Genomic DNA, 20,029 nt, shown 5'->3' with positions numbered 1-20,029 from the left:
CAGATCAGACAAGGAGCCCAACCAGGCTGAGCTGTGGGAATAACTCCAGCCCTCAGGATGCTAAACAGCCCCCTAAGACTACATTTCCCAGTAAGAACAGTCTTGCAAGGGCCAGTGAATCCCCAGCTGTGCCAACGGGGTTCCTCCCAGCATGGGAATGTGCTGAGCACATGTATTCTGACCACTTCTTCCAGCTACAGAAAACTCCCCTGGGTTATGTCTCATCCCTGTAAAATTCAGCATGGACTTGGGGCCTTTCATCTCTGCCAGAATTAACTTGGCCACATCTGGAATAACCATGAAATTTGATTTCCAAGCAGTTGGGTCATTGGAGCTTTCACAGTCCTTCCAACACTGAGCTCAACGTGCACGCTGGCAAGGCCTAGGTCTGCACAGTCCCCTGCAAACCCCTCCAACCCACCACCCCACACTAATGGACACATCTGGAAGGTCTCAGGTAGCCAGAATTTATTGAGGAAAGTTCAGTATCAGCCCAAGGAAGGAACTGATCTTTCAGTACTAAAATTAACATGACTGTAATTAAAGATTAGATTTTTCTACCTTGTTAGTACCATTTTTGTGGCTCACAAACAGCAGGAAGGCTTGATATTCCCAAATAATAATGATTTGTTTACAGTGGCAAAACCTTTGAGTGATGCTGTCCCCTCATGTCTCACCTGTGCTCCCCTCCACACCAAAAGCAGCTGTGCTCCCCAACAGCTCGTTCATGGGAGCCACATAAGGACAGGGCTCTCAGCAGTTCCAGTTTTCCTGCCTGCAGTGGTCCCACAAGGAGCTGCTGCGGGATGACACAGCAAATGTGGCCCCAGCTGGCCTCCAGCTTCCACATAAACCCCAGGTTCTGAGCTTTGTGAAGAGCATGGAGAGAATGACCTGGATGTGCCAGTGCTTCCCGTGGAGTGGGGATGGCCAGGCTTTGTTCCACAGGCTGAACGGTCCCTGAGCATGCACGAGGGAAGGTGCCACGGGAAGGGGGGATATTCACACAGGGCTATCTTGCATCCACGCAGGAAATGCTGCAGCGAGGGCAGTGCGGGGTGGGAAGGGGGAGTGCCAGCACCTCCATCCTGGTTGTGCCACATGCTGGTGACACCCTCCGGGGCACAGAGGAACCTGGCCAGGCTCTCCTGCATGTGTGGTCTGCAGAGAACAGCCACCAACTGTGCAAACCATCATCTCTAATTCAGCCTTTTGATTCAAACTATTGGATGTCCATTTGTAGTTACCTGTTAATGCTCTAGTGCTGTATCCCAGGGCCACTCACCCTCTTTACATGTGATTTCCTAGTTACAAGCAGCAGGGATGAGAGCTGGGCACTGGGACAGCTCAGGGGCCCTGATCAGTGGGGTCACACTTCAGCATGACTTTGACGCCCTCACCCCTCTTGGTGGTCTCGAAGGCCTCTAGAGCCCTCTCCAGGGGAAAACGGTGCGTAACCAAGGGCTTGATGTTGATCCGCTTGGATGCGAGCAGAGCGATGGCCACAGGCCACCTGCAAGGGAAGCAGAGAGCAAGGGATGAGAGCAGCCACTAGCCTGGAGTCCAAGGAAAGAGCACGGAGCAGCCCGGATCATGACAGCTATTTCCTTAGCCCAGGGAAGTTTTGCCTGCAAAGAATCTTCTGGGGAGGGAACCTCAAGTGTCTGGTATGGGAGATGGGACAAGCCACCTGCTCTGGGCTGTCAAGCTCTGAGAAGACAGGCACTGCTACACAGACAGTTGGGAGAGTAAGTGAAATCACAGGAAGACAGTGAAAATCACAGGAAACTACCAGTTTGGGAGCCCTGAATGAAAACCAAAACTGCCATGCTCTGCTCTCCCCTTGCCCGGCCTCCTTGCCCGCACACTGAGCATGGCGGAGCTCAAACTCACGGACTCAGTGCAGGGAGAAGAAAGGAAAAGCCTCAGTCAGCCCCCAGCTTCTTCTCTGGCACAGAGTCTCTCGAATGGATTGCACTGCAACTCCATTTAGAATCATAGAAACATTGCAGTGAGGAAAGGCCTCCAAGACCATCAAGTCCAACCATGAATGGGCCAAGTTAGAGCAATAGGGATACAAAGGAATGCAGCATCTCATCTAATTTTCAAACTGCCTACTTAATAATACTTCTCATTTTAAGAAGGAGCTTGACAACATCCCACGAGTCGTTCCTGGAGAGCTACAGATTAAGCAGATACTTGTTCCATTAGCAAGAAAGTACAACTCTGAAGAATTTTAACTTGGAGACACGTCAGACCCCCTGCACGAGACTCACGTGTTGCAGTAGCGGAATATCCCGCGGATATCCACTTCCCGCACGGCGGCATTCACAATGGGCACCGTCACCATCTCCGGCCCCAGCCCCACCAGCACCAAGGTCCCACCAGAACGAGTGGCCTGCAGAGCAAACACACAAACAGGCTACATTTTGCAGAACACAGCATGTGCAGGGTCTGTAAAAAATAAAGCCCCCCTTTGTGGCTGCAATGCACTGACTGGGGCACAGCAGAGAAGCTGGGGAGAGGCAGGATGCTGTCAGGAGTCTGTAAGAGTGAAACACATGGTAATCAAAGCTAAAAGTGCAATCTTTTGAAAATCTCTGAAGGATTTTGGTATCCAAACCCCATTCTGAAAAATGGCTGGCATTTAGGACTACAAAGAGTACTTTGGGATTTCAATGGGACAGATCTAAAACCAAAAGCTTGATGCTCTACTGGAATTACTCTTTTTGCAGTTTGTCCCATTCCCCTCCCATCCTCTCACTGTGAAACTCCACATGAACCTTCCCCCATCCTCCTGTTAGGATGTTCATGGCAGCAAAACATCCCTTTCTTAATTGCTTCTTTCATTGCTTCTGGAATTAATTTTCTTGATTATTCTTCTTATTTGGAGATAACTTCAGTGGAAGGTGCTGTCCTTCTCCCTGGGTTTCAGGGTCTTTACTGGGGTCTCCTTGGTAAGTGGTTAAGCACCCAAGCATCAAATCAGTTATCAATTATCCCCATGCTGATGTTAACACTTTAATTGTCTCTCTTTGTTTACTGTCTAATGAGCACCTTCTCTCTCCACACCAAGCCCACTTAAATTAAGCACTGTGGGAGTGAAATAGCTCATTCACTGCACCATCCCAGAAAAAAAACCAAACCAATGCCATCACTGGTCTGCCTTGGGAACAAGTGGCACTCACATAAATTCCAGTCTGGATACAGGTTTGCACTCCTGTGCACTCCACAGTTATCTCAGGCATGCAGCCAAGCACACTTTCCACTTTGGAGGCCACCTCCTTCGGGGTCTCATTCTTCACCTGAATGGTGAAATCTGCCCCCACCTCCTTGGCTTTTTGCAGGCGAGTGGCAGATAAGTCTGTGGAAAGAAAATCAAGTCAAGAACGGGAGTACTATGTGAAAGAAGAGGAAGAACCTGGCACATGCTCACTACGTGTGTGTACAGGACAGTGCACAACCAGAAGTGAGAGTTCACTCCTTCTTGGCAGGCAGAGAATGATCATAAAATATTGGAATAGTTTGGGTTGGAAGGGACTTCCAGACTCCACTCCACTTTAAAGTTCCACTCCCTGCCATGGGCAGGGACACCTTCCACTAGACCACAGTGCTCCAAGCCCTGTCCAGTCTTGAACACTTCCAGGGATGGGGCAGCCACAGCTGCTCTGGGCACCCTGTGCCAGGGCCTCACCACCATCACAGGGAACAATTCCTTCCCAATATCCCATCTATCCTTGCCCTTTGGCATGGGAAGCCATTCCCCCTTGTCCTGTCCCTCCAGGCCCTTGATCCAAGTCCCTCTCCAGCTCTCCTGGAGCCCCTTTAGACACTGCAAGGGGCTCTGAGCTCTCCCTGGAGCCTTCTCTTCTCCAGGCTGGACACCCCCAGCTCTCCCAGCCTGGCTCCAGAGCAGAGGGGCTCCAGCCCTCCCCCTTTATTATCTTCATGCCCCTCCTTTGGACCTGCTCTAACAGATCCACATCTTTCATGTGCTGGGGGCTCCAGATGATGAGGATGATGAAGGGTGAGCGATGAGGACAACTTAATGACAGAAGAGATGCCAAAGGCTCCCCAGCTGCAGAAGAGGGTGTGCTTCAAAGAGACTGAAGCACAAACCCACAGATGAAACCCACACCATGCAGAACAATGTCTGAGTGAAGGAACAGCCACCACCACTAGACTGCAGAAGTGTCTTCTAAGACCATCAGTTTGTAGATAGCCCAATTTCTCTTTGGCACTGCCAGAAACACTGAGAGTGTGTCAAGACAAACCAAGGCCAAGCTTAACTCCAAAGGGCACTTCAGGGACACCACAAGAAGGAACCAGATCAGGAACAGCCACGGCCAAGCTGTTGTGGTTGTACTGGTCGCTGTCCTGACACAGCAGAGCAGAGGAACCTCAGTGCAGGCAAAGGCAAAAGGCAGCAGGAGGCCAGGGCTGACAGGGCACCTACTCCAGAGTCAGCTGTGTCCTACCTAAAGCTGCCTCTGGCTGCAGCTGCACTGCCCAGTGTCTCTCTGGCAATGACTCTGATGAAGCAACTTCATTAATTCCCAGGGGACCTTCATCCTCTAGTGAGAATGGACTGTAGGAAACCCCATTGCACACAGTGAGTTAGCCTGTAGGAAGAGCCTACAATGAGGCAAAACCCCACCACTTTTTTTTTTCCTTCTTGGCTGTCCACATTATTTACTCCCACCCTCAAGGACACCTCTCAAAGAGCAAGAGCCAAGGGCAAAGTTGCTCTGACCCTGCTCCTTGATGGCACAGAAATCACCTGGCTATGGACAGCACCAAGAAATCTTTCCAACAGGAGACAACAGGCTCAGAGGATTATTAATGTGGCCATTTCACTTCATTTCACTTCATGATGAGAACAGACCATGAGGTCTCCAAGGGCTTCCTCAAGGAGCCCTCAGCGAGTGCTTTCAGCTGAGCAAACTGCAGAATGCATTAGTTGTAAGCACTTAGTGTGTTCACACTGTCACAGACCTGTCCCAGTCTTTACCCTCCTTGTAGCAGCTCTGGAGGCTGCTGAGCATCTCTCAGATAGTTTCTGTCACACATGAATGAGCAGGCAAGCCCATGAAGAAAAAAGGGAGTGGATCTGGTAACAAGGAGGACCTGAGACACCCCATTAACACAGAGCAACAAAGCTGGTGATGATAAACATCTGTGAGGGCATGGCTGTACTCCTGTACTCCGTCCTGAGGGATCTTGACAGGGCTGTAAATATCACCTGAAGATCCCCAGGGGGTTTGTACCACGGAGCAAGCTGTCCTGCTGGGACATCCCACATCCCCTGGAAGAAAGCCACCTATTCCTCTCCAGGCACCACTGGTAACCAGGCCACCTCTGGAGATAAGGACAGGGACAGCTGAGGAGAAGAGTGGCATTTCCCAGGAAGGAATCACCTCTTTTTCCTGCACTAAAGCAGTGGTCTACAGGGGTCTGCATGCTGGCACTGGAAAAGATGTAATAGCCAAGATTTCCTGGACCCAGAATTGAGGGGTGGGCTCCTTGCAGAGGTCCTGGGCTTGAAGACTCAGAAAAAGATGCCTGTGCTAGGGACACACATGGGAAAGAGGCAGGGCACAGTCTTCAAAGAAGTCAGAGGTAGGGTGGGGTGAAAATATCAAGGGAAAGAGGAGGAGGATAAGGCCAGTTCTCCAACATGAGCTGCTCTGACTCAGCTGCAGTTCTGGGAGTGAGCCAGGCAGAGGCTGTACCCTGCCCATCCCACAGCAAAAATGATGGCACTCACTGGCAGGGCAGGGGATGGACAGGCACTCACAGGCAGGACAGATGATGGACAAACCCCCACGGGCAGCTGGAAGGCTCAGGATGCCAAGTGTGGGCACACCTACCAAGCTGAGCACCCAGGAAAGCTGTGGAGGGCATTTCAAGAAGGGATAACAAAGGATAATAAAATGCAGAAGGAAAGAGGAAAAGCCAAGGCTGAAAAGAAAAGGCAGCATCCCCCTGGAAGCCCCAACATGGGCTCGTTCCTGTGGCTGCAGGAGTCACATCTGTCCCTCCCAAGCTCTGGGCACTGGGCTCCAGGCTGTGTGTGGGGTCATGCTTGACCCCAGCTGAGCTGCACTCAGAGACCTTCCATGCACCAACTGCATGGCCAGGGGCTTTTTGAGGCACTTCAAGTGGTATGAAACACTTTTGCCCAGCATGGCTGGCATCTCCCAAACCTCAGTGTATGGCAAGGAGACCACAGGGGTTCAACAGTGCTCTCAAGTAATGACTCAACTCCCTGTGAAGTTTGGTCTCACAACACCAGCTCACGGCAGACACAGCTGGATTCTGCCATTTTTAACATCTGCTCAGTCACTAATATATTTTAAATTATAAATATATATATTTTATATGTATAATATATATAAACATATAAAATATAATAGAAATTCTATTCTATATTTTACATATTTTATACTGTCTCTCTGGCAGAAATAATCCTCAGGCAGTGCCCTAGGGTAACAGGGCAGCCAGTGCATTTCAAAGTGGCCACAAAATCATTCTCAGGCAGGCAAAAAGCCCTACACCTTTCCTGCAGTTGGCCTCTGTTTGGCTGACCTGCTCAGGAGGGAAGCCCTGGCTCCAAGCAGCACATGGAATGCAGCAGCAACACTGTCAGCCCTGGCCAGGGCTGCAATAACCTCAGTACACCTGAATCACCAGGAAGCACTTACTGAAGCAGACAGATCTGCAAGCCACTGGATTGTGCAGAGCTCCAGACACTTGAGAGTCTTGGGAAGGATCAAGTCATTTGGGCTTTAAACCATACTGTGGCTGAACTCCACACAGCTCTTAGGAAACTGGTCAATTGTAAAATTAAAGGCTTGCATCCTGCCTCTAGTCAGAAATTTGTTTTCACTTCCCAGCCCTGGAGCTAATTAAAGTTTTGATTGCTTCCAGAGAAGTTATCAAATTACCCTTAAGCTTCTCATGATGGTTTATGAGCCAGCTTAACAGACAAATAAATACTCTTGATTTTTCTCAGATTTTCTATGTTGATCTTCTTTCTCAAAGGAGTTGAGCTCTGTACAGTTACTCACCTCCCCTGACCTTGAATTCCAGGATTTCTGGAGGCACCAACACCCAAAACTTCAGATTCAGATAGAACAAGGGGAATAATTTCCCTTCAGTAGGAATTATTAAGTGCACCTTCAGTGACTGACAGAGCAAAGCAAGACAGCCCTAAACACCTAAACTGTCCCTTCACTTACTGGGGAGGAAGGCTGATCTTTTACATGTATCTAAGGAGAAAAGCAGCTTTTCAGAGCAACAGCAAGGCAGAAGGACTGGAGAAGGCTGCCCATAAATACCAATCACACCCACTCGAGTGGAGTGGAGTGGAGAAAGACACATTTTTGGGAAGAGTAGATGAGGACCCATAAAACAAACTGATCTTCTCACCCAACTGGAGTCCACTAAATACATCAAACACTCCAGGCCAGGCAAAGACAGAAGCTGTAGGAGGTGAGTTCTTGCAAAAAAGCTTTTCTAAATATTTCTATACCTGTGAGAAGCTTGTCAAAACAAACACAAACATCTAAAGCCATAAGTGCTGCACAGACAAAGTTCCTCACAGACAAACAAATGATAAAAACTCAGGGCAGTGTATTCAAATAATCTGGTAGCAAAGTGCGAGAGGGCCTCTGTGGGCAGGCAGGCGCCTCACAGGTGTTGGCTCCGAAAGCCGAAACAAAAAGCAATTCCTTGAGACAGGCAGCAAAATCTCCAGTGGCAATGAGCCAAATCAAACCCATTCCTCAGCTCATGTGACACACAAATATTTGACTTGGGACAGCACCTTCAAGGGTGTCTCAGCACCTCAGCCAAAACCCTCATGCGGAAGAGACATCTACAAGTCAGAATCAGTACCTAGGCCAGCACATAAAGATAAGAAGGGGTAATTCCATGCATCCAAGCTTGCTGATTCTACAAACCAAGCACCGGGAACCTCCTGTGGCACATGACCGCCAGCTCAGCTTGCCCAAGGCCCCAGCAGCAGCAGCTCCTGGTGCTATGGAGGCTGGAGTAGGAATGGGGGGCAGGCTGAGCCAGCTGCCTCAGCCCCACCAACCCCAGCTCACCAAGCCTTCCCCACCCAGGGAGCAGGCCACCCCCAGCCCCTGCACCAGCCCAGCTGGGCACAAGGTTCCTCGTGCGTGATTCAGGAGGCAGAGATGTTTTTCTTCCTACAGCAAACATCATCCTCAAATGACAACACTTCACAAAATCTGAGGTGTGGACTGATCACGTCCATCAAGCACACACACCTGCAGGGTGAGGCCAGCACAGCTAAAAATGCCCTGGACTTCGCAGCAAAAGGATTAAGGGAGAAGGGAATACGTGCCTTGTGTTTTGACCTGAGCTGCTACAGAAGGATGTTTCCGTAAAGGCAAGAGGGTGGGACCTGAATTTTATCTCTCAACCCAAAGATGGAAACACAGTAACAGAAGGGTCAAAAATACACCTGGCTCAAAGTATGGGAGGTGAATAACAGCCTCCTGAGAGGTCCAGATCCTTTAGGGCTTTGACATACAAATGGCAGCAGTCTGTGCTCAATGTCCAGTGGCACCTCTAACTGCTCCTCCTGGCCATCACCATTCAGAAAGATTGCAGAGTCGTGGTGGGAGCTGGAAGCACCACTTCCAGGCCCTGTTCAACCCCCAGGTGGAAATTTCAACCAGAGAACATCCTGTGGTTACTCCAGTTCTCCATCCTTCTGGGCAAGCTACAGAGAGAGAGGGCCTGAACCTTAGAGGAGAGCTAGGGGGAGCTGGGCTAGGCTAGCACAGCAAAAAAAAGGTGGGAATGGCTGTCTCAATAACCTGAAGGGCAGCTGCAAAGGTGATGAAGACTCATTTCAGTTCTTGCATCAAGGGGAAATCTCCATAAATGACAGTTTGTGAATGGACCCCAGAAAAAGCTTCACCGTTAAGAGATGCAAACTTGGAGAAGGTATCTAGAAAAATGGGATCTCCTTCCTCAGAGGTTTTCCAGACACAGCTGGACAAAGACATTCCTGCAAGCAGCAGCTGGACTAGAAATGTCTAGGATAGAGTTAAGCAAGGAAGGCCCATTTCTGAAATGCAGAGACCCTGAAAAGGCCATTTCAGTCACTGTGGATAACCAGTGGAAAATGAAACCCCCAGCAGGAGCAGACAGAAGGGCAGAGAAAGACAAGTGGAGAAGCACGGTGTGGCTGCACGCAGAAAACAGTGTGCAAACACTGTCCAGGCCATCACCCAGCACTACCAGAGGAAAAAATAACCTGCTAAGATCAAACCTCCCTGAAAGAGTGGTCAGGCACTGGAAGAGGCTGTCCAGGGAAGTGGTGGAATCACCGTCCCTGGAACTGTTAAAAAAACATGTGGATGTGGCACTTACGGACGTGGTTAGGCTGGGCAGTGCTGGGTTAATGGTTGGGCTTGATGATCTAAGAGGTTTTTTCCAACCTTAATGATTCTATGATTCTGTCTGGTGGGAAACAGGCACACTCTGAAAGGGCTAAAAGGACTTACCTGTAACTACCACGGCTGCTGCACCCATCATCTTAGCAACAATCACATTAACGAGCCCAATTGGTCCTGGGTACAAAGGGGAGAAAGACAACATGAACCACTGCCAGGCAGCATCAGCCCCACCTCGGAACATGCCCAGAGCTCAGCGTGCTCCTGGCCAAAGGAGACTTTGGCAGCCCCAAGGTCCCCCTCACCATGCCTGTGGCTCTGCCATGACCCTCCCTTACAGCAGAGCCCAGAAACAGAGCCTGAGGCTGTCCATCCCCCCCCAGCAAGCAGGGAACCCAAGGACTGACTACGATCACTGTACCAGAGCCAGACACAAAGACTTTGCTTCCCAGAGTGACTCCTGCTCTTTTGCAGGCATGGATTCCCACCGAGAGGGGCTCGATAAGGGCTCCTTCCTCAAAGGTGACGTTATCTGGAAGCCTGCAAGAATGGGACACAATGAACACTTAGCAATGTAGTTTGTGAGGGTGATGAGGAAAACCGTGACACTCGAAGACCAACCATGGGTGTAAATCACAGTGGCAAAACACACTGCCACCTGTGATCAGAGAAACACCAGGCTGGAACACGCTTCAAGAGGTTCCATTGCTTCCTTCTCTCCCCTGAAGCAGCATCAAGTACACCTGAACCGTTTATCAGTGAGGTTTCCCCAAGCACCACACTCAGGGACCCACAAACTTCCCCACATCAACTCTCCAGTACTTGGTGAGTCAACAAGGACTCGGTTGCCACTCAATCCCTTTGGACTAAACCCCCCAGTTGCATATGTACCACCCTGAAGCTGCCCTATGCCTCACCCACCAGTGAGTTCCCAGGCCCCTCACCAGGGTTGAATCAGCTTTTAGAAAACATCCTGCTGCCAGAGGTGATGCCACCAGGAAAGGCAGCCAGATCCAGGTCTCCCTGTAACAGCCAGGATCTCCTCTCCTGAGGCACCAAGTGTTTCAACAAGTGGCCTGGTCCCAGCATGAGCTCTCCCAGCAGTCAGAGACAATGTCTGCAGTGGGTATCAAACACCTTTTGGACAAAACCAGCCCTGTAACGCAGCCACCAAAAGTGACAGAGAAAAGGAGAGGACGTGAAACCCTTCTGAACTGCTGGAAGAAATAAATCTCAGCCCCACAACGCTGCCCCCCAGCAAGCCACCAGTGTGGGCTCTCACACAGCTCTGGGAGCTGTGCCTGCCAGGAGGGTCTCTGTGACAGCACTGGGAAGCTCGAGGTCAGATCTCACCCAGGCCAATGTGAAGCCAAAAAAAATGGAAATGATGGTTAAGGGAAGACAGCTGTACGATATCTGCATGTCCCTTATTTCCAGGAGGCTTTAAAGGTCTGACTCCAAGAGTTCAGTTGTCACAGAGTTTGGCATCACGTTTGCTACTGCTGGGTTTGGGCACTGCCCTGTCAGTGGGGAGGGCAGCTTCACAGCATGACCAAGTTACTCAGAGCACCCAACAGAGAGTCTGTCCACCAGCAGGACACACAATAACTGCCCAAATGTGAGAAAGCTCACTGAGCTCAGCCATCATCTGTTCTCAGCAAATCTGGGCTGGCAGAGTGACTGCATGCCAGGGAATCAGCTCAACATGAGCCACCCGCAGCACTGCTGATCTGAAACTGGGAGCATCATGTCCAGGCTCTGCATCCCAAGGCTTAAAAATAAAATGAAATTGCCAAAGTAATATTTTCTCCAATTGGAGAGAAAAAGGAAAAGCCTGGAAGAAGCCAGCTACAAACCAACCACTTCCTGTCAAGCAAAAACGTGTGATGTTGTCATAAAATGTTATTTTGATACACAGGAAATCGATGACAGTGGGTCTGGACAGTGAGATGTTAATCCAATCCAGACCAGCAGCTGCCTGGTATCTGTTTTGAAAGCTTCCTGCCTGAGGACTCTCAGGAGAAGAGCAGTCAAGCGCCTCCTTCCGACTGACACGATCCTGAACGCTTTCCCTTGACATCAAAGATCAATCCCAAGGGTGTTCCTGCTCATGGAAGTACCAGCTCTGCACACACTGAAAAAGAACAAGCTCCACAGGTAGAGCAGCCTCAGGGGGACACTACTTGGGCTGTTTTTAACTCCTTGTTAAAGGCACTTAAGTGGGTACAACGTTGCACAGGGTTTTTCAGGTCTTGGAGTATTTGAGGCCCTGGCACAGGGTGCCCAGAGCAGCTGCCCCATCCCTGGAAGTGTCCATGGCCAGGCTGAATGACACTTGGAGCAACCTGGTTTAGTGGAAGGTGTCCCTGCCCATGGCAGGGGGTGGAATGGGATGATCTTTAAGGCCCTTCCAAACCAAACCCTTTTGGGATTCTATGATTTGCCAGAGTGTTTAAGCACAGATTTGCTTCTAAGCAAATGTGTCAGTGCTGCCACAACTGATAACATACTCAAGTTTGCTGAACTGGACATGAAAACAGATGTGTAATGCTGGTAGCTTAGTGGGGACACTCAGAGTCACACGAGAAAACAGCTCAGCAGGGGCCCTGCTTTCTGTTCCTGCTCTGCTCAAAGCAGGATGACTTTGTTTCAAACGACAGAGCGAGATGTCAGCAGTCACCCTGGTGTTTCCTGAAAAGCAGCAGCAAAACTCAGCTCAAAGAACCAGACAAAGACCTTCAGGCACTGGCCTAGGAAGGCAAGGATATAAAAAGAGACAGGAAAAAACCCAAGAACCGGGGGCAAATGGGAAAAGGAAAATAATTAAAGGGTAAACCAGCGGTGACATCCCAGGAGACATGCAAGAAATGTTTATGTCTGGCACCAGAGGGGATAAACTATGCCTGCCTGACAAACCCTTTGCAAAGTGGCTGCCATTCAAGCTTAGGCATGTTATTTATGGACCAGAAAGCAATAAAACCTGTTGGGATCACATAAAGAGTGCTCCAAAGGGCCAAGAGGTGATTGCTGCAGCTAATCTCCCCCCAGGGAGTGTGTATTTCCCTGTGGAGAGAACATGGACTGACTTGTAGCAGTAGCTGGCACTGTGCTTGTAGTAGTGGCACAGGTTGCCGTCGTCGGGCGGTGTGGCACAGAAGAAGATGGTCGGGGACAGGTTGTAGCGCCCGGTTTTGCAGAACTCATCCACTTCCCTTGGGACACCCGGCTCGATGGCCACACGGTCACCTGCCAGGGTGAAAGCAAACACAGTGGGTCAGGGACAGGGTGGCACACAGGTAGGAGGAGCATCAAAAACCACAGGAACACTGGCACCATAGAGGCAGGAGGGACATGAGGAAGGTCTTGCTGCATACACTAGGCTGGTTCCCAATGCTCCCTCCACAGCAGCCTCATCACCCAGATCTTCCCAGGTACTTGCAAAGAGGAGGCGTTTTGGAGGCACAGATGGAAGCTCAGCCACGCACACACCTCCCTCCAGCTGCCTTGCAGACAACCTCAGCAGATGAAAGGGCAGCCCCCAGACAACCACACTGTGGCCAGATATTTTGCTGAATCTGTAGTAATCAGAAGAGGAAATACTGAGGATAGGGCAGATGAGCTCAGCTAGCCACCACGCTGCCAGCTGGAAAGAGCTGTTCCCTGGGAATCATAGACTCATGGAAGTACTTGTGTTGGAAGGGACCTTAAAGCTCAGCTTGTTCCACTCCTTGCCATGAGCAGGGACACCTTCCACTAGACCACAGTGCTCCAAGCCTCGTCCAACCCGGCCTTGGACACTGCCAGGAATGGGGCAGCCACAGCTGCTCTGGGCAGCCTGTGCCAGGGCCTGCCCACCCTCACAGGGAAGGAAGCTTAAGGTGCAGAACACCCAGGAGCCTGGCATGACTTATCTGGGAACAGAGACAGCTTGGTGCTACAACAGAATAGCTCAGGGTGCTGGAAGGACACACACTGCAGGACAAAGAGCAATTATTTAATTGCAGTCACAAAGCAGGATGGACTAGAGAAAACAGTGTGAGCACAGTACAAGTACACAAGGGGACACAAAGCCTCACATTTATTTGGCAGAGGAAGCCAATCAGAGCCAAACCTCTGAGCCAAGCTCTCCACCAATAGGCTTTCAGGCAGACATGGGGATAAGCAGCATGGAAGAGCCATCTAGGCCACTGCATCCCCTCTGAGCTGGCCAACAACAGGTGTCTGACAGGACAGAGGCAGACAAGCACATACTGAATACTCTCCCAGCCTCATATGATACACAGCTGTGAGGCCTCCCAAGTTGCAAGTGGTTTTTTTGTCTTCAGTAACACTCAACAGCTTCTCCTCCTCCTTCCACCATGTAAACTACATGGTCTGCTACATCTCAGGTGAATGCTGCACCTCACTGTGACTTGCTCTGGTGCTGGAGCTGATGCCTTAGGTCTGAACTTTCATATTTCTCAAATTCTGCACTGCCTAGTGTGTAACTCTGAAGCTTCTTGCAGCCTGTTAACTTCTGCTCTCTCATGCTAGGCAGACATAACAAAGCCTCTCCAGGCCTGGTCTCCAAGGACACTCAGACCGTCCTAGGCCCAAAATGTAAACCAAAGCCTCTAAAAGGGGGGGCAAGCTTGGGGAAACTACATCATTAACTGAAGCTTTAATTGAAGAATTAACCCTCATATGCCAATGAACCAAACCTATAAAAGTGTGAAGAACTTGTGACCTGCTGTCCATCTTGGGGTCCATCTCAGCAGTAGCCTCTGGACTCCTCAGGGGGTACCTTTGAAGGCCTTTCAAATAAATACCTACTAGACTCCTGTCTAGTCTCTGACTTTAGGTGGCCTCACAAGTCATCAGAGCAACCAGAGAATGGGCAACCTGCTCTCCCAGGCCTCCATGAGTCCTCACATCCTTGAGTTGTCTCTCTAGCTCCCAGCTGAAGCTCCTGACTTGGACATTCATCAGAGATGCTGTTCCACATCTCGTTATCTCCTTGTCCTCCTCTGAACCTTTCTCACTTGTCTTACATCCTTTTGGAAAGGAGGAGACCAGAACTGCACACAGAGTTCCAGATGTGCACTGACATCCTCTGAGTCTCTGTCCCCTTCCTACCAGTGATTTGCATTTTCACTGCTGCTGAGCCAATGCTCCTATGCACAGTGCCAGAGCCATCACCCTTCAGCAGGGATGGTCAGCAGAGCATTTTAGATATGAAGCTGATTTTGTTTCCTCTGTCGTGAACATCACTTTGTGTTTGTCTGCGTTGAATCTCACCTGCATCTCATTGGCACCCCTTGGGTCTCTCTGTAACTCTTGCTGGCTCTCCCCCACATCCTCTCCACCTTGCCTAAGTTGCTCTCATCAGCAAAGTTTGCAAAATTCCCTGCTCAGTCCATTTTCTAGGACATGCATGAGCACAGCTAGTTGTGGAGGTCCCACCACAGGGCCTGGAGCAGTTGCTGTAGTGACCTCTGCACTGTAGGAGGCCATTTGCTCCTTCAAGAACACACACAGAAAAGAAACACTCACAGCAAGTCGCTGGAAAGAGCTACAGATGTGGTTTCTGAAGCTTTATCAAGTTTTCTTAAAAGGTACCTTGTACCAGTATACACTCTGCTCTGCATTAAAATACAGCCAGACCAGCTCAAGATATCCCAGGACAAGGCTACCATAATCTAGTGGCCAAGATGGGTGACTAACAGCAGTGCAGTGACACTTTTTGAAGGAGAAGGTCATACTGTGAGTTCAGAACCTCAGATAAACTTACGAAACAGAACAAAACACAGCCTGTTACCAACACTTCCTTGGGAACTGATTAGGAGGAAAAGGAACAGATGGTTTTGGTTCCAGATACCTGGTTTCAGATGAGTCACCCCTGAGCCCACTTTTACGACAGTCCCGGAAGCTTCATGTCCCAACACCATGGGATCCTTGACAACAAAATCCCCAATTCGACCATGCTGCCAGTAGTGAACGTCGGAGCCACAGATCCCAACGGAATGCATGCGCAGCAGGACCTCTGCCAGAAAAGGAGGAAAGGTTCCTTGTAGAAAAACTGACCTTCTTAGGCACTGGGACAGTAGCACATGGGCTGTCCCTGGGCCCCAGGGCAAAGGCCAAGCCAGTATCGACACATCCAAATTTAATGGCATTCAATCAACACACCAGAATTGTGTGTGCACATGTTAGAAAAGTGGCACATTCATGAGCCACCTGCTGAAATACAAAACTATGCAATGATTCACAAAGCAAGAAGGCTTAAAATAGAGTAAGACAAAAGCTAATGTCAATAAAAAATATGGTCAACAAAATAATACAATTTAAGAGGGACATTATTATTGCTGGAGCAGGAATAAAAGAACAAGTCCATTTAATTTTTCCTTCTCCCTAAGCTATGATTTCAGCCCTGGAGAGTTAGTGAATCAAATTTCTATCAGCCCATATGCCCATCCTATTAATATTGAGTCCTGCATAAGATCATCTGACATGTCCCAAGAGCCATTTACTGTGACATACCCAAACTGATGGAACAGGAAGCAAAAAAGCCAGATAAAGGTGTTTATCTGTGACTGCTTCAGCTCTTCAGCTGGAAAAGCAGCATTATCTGTTTCAGCGACGCAATCTTTTTTTGGATAATTTTGTACTTCCTCAGAAATATTTTATATTATCAAGGAGCAGCAAAAGAGAATGAGAAAACAAAGAGAGAAGTAAAGAAAGCAGACAGAATCAGTCATCTGTAGACCTACCATTGGGACCTGGTTCTGGGATTGGACGGTTTTCCTATGGACAAAAGGAAAAAAAAGCATTTAGCTGCTTGTTCATATCTCTGGGAATATCTGTGGAAACTTAGCCCTGGTTAGCTCAGGCAAATCCATAAGCAGACAGGGTTTTTGGTTCTGTCTGCTCCATGAGACACGGCTGTGCCACACAGAGCCTGCTCCTAAGCTGCCCTCATTTTCCATGCCCAGTGGAGTAACACGGGCACCTGCAGGAGTAAGCACACTGCCAGCTTGTAAATCCACTCACCAAATTATTTTGCAGTGAATTCCCTTTCCCTGCCCAGACAAGAGGCACATAATAAATTTCCCTGCAATGGAGCAGCCCCAAGTTTCAGCTGAATCCTTCATCCATCCCACTGGCTGACAAAAAAAATCCCTTTCTGTAATCTGGGAAGATTCTGAACCACCTGTTCTGTAAAGCCTTAATATTGCAGCACTTATATTATTATCTTAAATAATACAAAACTTTTTTACTACATAATCATAGAATAACTGAATCACAGAAGGAAAGGACCTTAAAGCTCATCTCATTCTATACCCTGCCATGGGCAGGGGTATCTTCCACTAGGCCAGGTTGCTCCAAGCCCCATGCTTGAACACTTCCAGGGATGGGGCAGCCACAGCTTCTCTGGGCAGCCTGTGCCAGGGCCTCCCCAACCTGTGCCAGTAATACATAATTTATACATAATATTTATACATAATAATTTATACCTAATAAATATGTAATGATTTATACCTAATAAGGTAAACACTCACATTCTCTTGTAATTGCCATGGCACCTCTTTACAGGATGAATGAGGAAACCAGAGTTAGAAAAGTGGCCCATATTACCCTTCCACCCAAAAGGTCCACAGAGCTTTTGCCTTCACCAAGCTCCCTCAGCTGCCTCAAAAGCCAAAGGAATAATTTTGTTGGGTTTTACAACATCAGGACAATACAATACCCACCCTGAGGATCATGTCTCTAAGAAAAGCCCCCCAGAGTAGCACCAACAATAAACTCTTAAAAATTCATTTGCTGCTCAGTCTTTGAGGAGTTCTGTTCTGCATTTTAACTATTTAAATCCCAGCAAATTCCACAATTGCTATTTTGTACATCAGCCTGCTAAACAGCATGGAAAGACAAACTCTGGAAACATGTTTTCATACAACTCAACTGACTGAAATTTTCCATGTTCAGGCCTGTATCTGCAATTTTTCTATGTGGGGGCTTTGCTTTGTTCTGCTGAGGACACAGCCCAGAGCATTATTTCTAAAAGAGGTCAATCTAGATGTAACCTCTTCTATAGAAAATGTGATAATCTCAGGATCTGGTGACACACCAGAGGTACAGACCACCTCAGACCAAACAGAAAGTCCACGGTGAGAGACAAAGCCAACTTCTAGCTGAAAAGAGTATGTGTGTGAAAAAAAAAAACAAAACCACTTTTTTTTTTATGGCAATAACAACTGTGCCCAAAAAACCCAGACATCTTGGTGGGAAGTGAATCCTCCAGCCTGAATTGGAGAAAATAGGAGCGACCAAAGTGGAGAACACCAAAGACACAAGTTCTGCTTGTTGTCTGTTGTTCACTGCAAAGTTCAGAAATGGTGGTAAAGTAAACACAGCAAGTATTTTCGGTGAAAGGAGACATGGAAAGGGAGGCCACAGTACAAGTATAAAACAAATAAATCCTCAATGGGCAGCAAAGAGGAACCTGTGCAACTACCTAAGGACAAGAGGAGAGTCAACAAAAACAAAGCAAACACATTTTCACATGGCACAGGGATCACAGCGACTCTGCCCATGAGAAACATGTCCAGGAATCAAGAAAGGTGCGGGAATTACGGGAAGATGGTGTCACCCAACCTTGGGTGTCAATAACAGATAACAAGTTCAGAGTCCACTGCTGAGACTTCTGTGACCAGTGAGTCAATACAGCGAGCACCATCCACATCGTGGAAAGGAACTCCAGGGAAGCCCAGGAGGATCACACAAGGTGCTGCCAGTGAGGCAGGAGGGCACTGGTGACCAGCTCTAAGGTCTCCAGCAGTACAAATATCCAAGGAAAACTCACACATCTGGGTGTAAGCCCATTTAGAGACCAGCAACACAGATGTCGCATGTGTCGCTTGAGCTGGGCGGGAATGGTAAAAAATCAACTGCTTCCCTGGTAATCATCCCCCAAACAAGGCATGTATCCAAAGTCTGTGTGCTCCTGAGAGCCCTCCTGCCAGGACTCTGTGTACAGAACATCGGTGCCTGCCAGTGTTTGCCCATGGAAATCTTCCTTCCTCCCTTTGGCACTTGCCAAACTGGAAGACACGGCTCTCCAGCAGTGCCATGGTGATTCAGCATCCAGGAAGAGCCGAGCATTAGCAGCCAGAGAAGCAGAATGAGCCTAAAGTACTAAAAAAGTAGAAAATAAAAGCCCCCTCCATCTGGGACGGTCCTCCAGCACCTGCTCCCCCTAAACCCTCTGTCCTGCTGCTCACCTGGGCTCTGACAGCCCAGAGAAGCAACAACCACCCTCCACCCCTGCTCCCTGGGAGCGCCTATCTCAGGTGTGAGAATGACTAATCGCAGGGGGGAAAAAAAATTGGGGGGGGGATTCTGGGTTTCAGGGTTAAAAGGTTTTCCACCCAAACGGGGCTGGCAAAGATCTTAAGATTATCCCCTCCTGTGTCCCCTAAGAGCATTCTGCAGCTGAAACCTTTCCAAGACTGTAAAAACAAAAAATGTACAGGATAGGACATGCAAAGTTGCCAGAACCAGCTAAAAATAGACCATGCTTCTGATTGATACTGTTGCATTCTTCTGTTTGCGTGAATGAGCGTATCTATGAATTTATTTCCCTTGTAAAAATGTTACACCTCCCAGGCACACGAGGGCTGGTGCATTTCTTTTTTCTCTGTCCGGGTCATTCCCCGTAACGTTGTGAAGAGCCCGGAGCGGTCACAGGCTTCCCCGCAGAGGGGCTGGGGGGGCCCAGCCATGCATGGCACACCCCCGAATTCGGGCCCCCGCGCCCCCCAGGCCACCCCCCAGCCACGGGACACCCCCGAATTTGGGCACCCCCCTGCCACGGGGCAGCCGCGGCCCGTCCCCGCTCCCAGCCGGGGGCCGGTTCACGGTCACCCGGTGCCGGGAGGAACCGGGGCTGCCGGACACCCCCGGTGCCGCGGGCTCAGCCCAGGCCCCGGGAGCCGCCCCCGCCCCGCCGCCTTCCGAGCGCGGCCCCCGCCCGGCCCCGGCTCCTCCCGGCCGTACCAGCCGCAGGTCCCCGGCTCGGTGAACCACCACGGCCACGTTCTGCCCCGGTGCCGCCATGGCTCAGCTCGGCGCGGACCCGGGTCCAAGGGCCGCCGCCGCCGCCGGGGGGGCCGCCCCCGCCCCGGCCCTCGCCCGCCCGCCGGGCCCGGCACCGCCCCCGGGCACCGAGCGGGTACGGCCGGCGGCAGGCACGGCTCCAGCCGCGATCCCAGCGCCAGGCCCAGCTCCAGCTCCAGGCCCTCTGCCGGGCCCAGGGCCCCCAGCTCCAGTTCCAGGCGCCATCCCCAGTTCCCATTCCAGGCCTCAGCCCCTGCTCCAGTACCAGCCTCAGCCCCGACCCCGGCGCCAGGCCCAGCTCCAGGCCCGGCCCCAGCTCCAGTTCCAGCCCCAGCTGCAGCCACCGCTCCCCCAGCCCCAGCTTCAGGCCCTGGGTCCAGCCCCAGCTCCAGTGCCTGCTCCAGCCCTGGCCCCCGGCCCAGTCCCAGCCTCAGCCCCCGGCTCCAGGTGCAGCTCCAGCCCCAGCTCCAGCCCCGGCTCTAGTTCCAGTCCCTCTCCTGCTC

At 50.2% G+C, this 20,029-nt stretch overlaps 1 protein-coding gene across 1 annotated transcript; it reads right to left on the bottom strand.

Moving 5' to 3' along the window:
- Positions 1 to 453: 453 nt before the first annotated feature.
- On the bottom strand, positions 454 to 19,575 carry SORD (sorbitol dehydrogenase). The gene is made up of 9 exons (XM_069026218.1): positions 19,467 to 19,575; positions 16,184 to 16,217; positions 15,292 to 15,456; positions 12,521 to 12,680; positions 9,856 to 9,974; positions 9,546 to 9,611; positions 3,189 to 3,364; positions 2,277 to 2,398; positions 454 to 1,513 (listed from the first exon to the last, which is right to left on the bottom strand). The coding sequence occupies exons 1-9, from the start codon at positions 19,524 to 19,526 to the stop codon at positions 1,348 to 1,350; spliced, it is 1,068 nt and encodes a 355-aa protein (XP_068882319.1). The 5' UTR covers positions 19,527 to 19,575; the 3' UTR covers positions 454 to 1,347.
- Positions 19,576 to 20,029: the final 454 nt, after the last annotated feature.

Source organism: Aphelocoma coerulescens, chromosome 10 (assembly GCF_041296385.1).
Source record: "Aphelocoma coerulescens isolate FSJ_1873_10779 chromosome 10, UR_Acoe_1.0, whole genome shotgun sequence".
NCBI lineage: Eukaryota > Metazoa > Chordata > Aves > Passeriformes > Corvidae > Aphelocoma > Aphelocoma coerulescens.
The sequence above is the reverse complement of the archived record's forward strand: the minus strand, read 5'-3'. Positions and strand labels throughout refer to the sequence as shown.

Coding starts and splice junctions, on each gene's coding strand:
- SORD (XM_069026218.1), bottom strand. CDS start 19,526: ATGGCGGCACCGGGGCAGAACGTGGCCGTGGTGGTTCACCGAGCCGGG. Junction 16,218..19,466: donor GAGCCGGGGACCTGCGGCTG/GTACGGCCGGGA, acceptor TTTTGTCCATAG/GAAAACCGTCCAATCCCAGA. Junction 9,612..9,855: donor AGTCTTTGTGTCTGGCTCTG/GTACAGTGATCG, acceptor CTTTGTACCCAG/GACCAATTGGGCTCGTTAAT.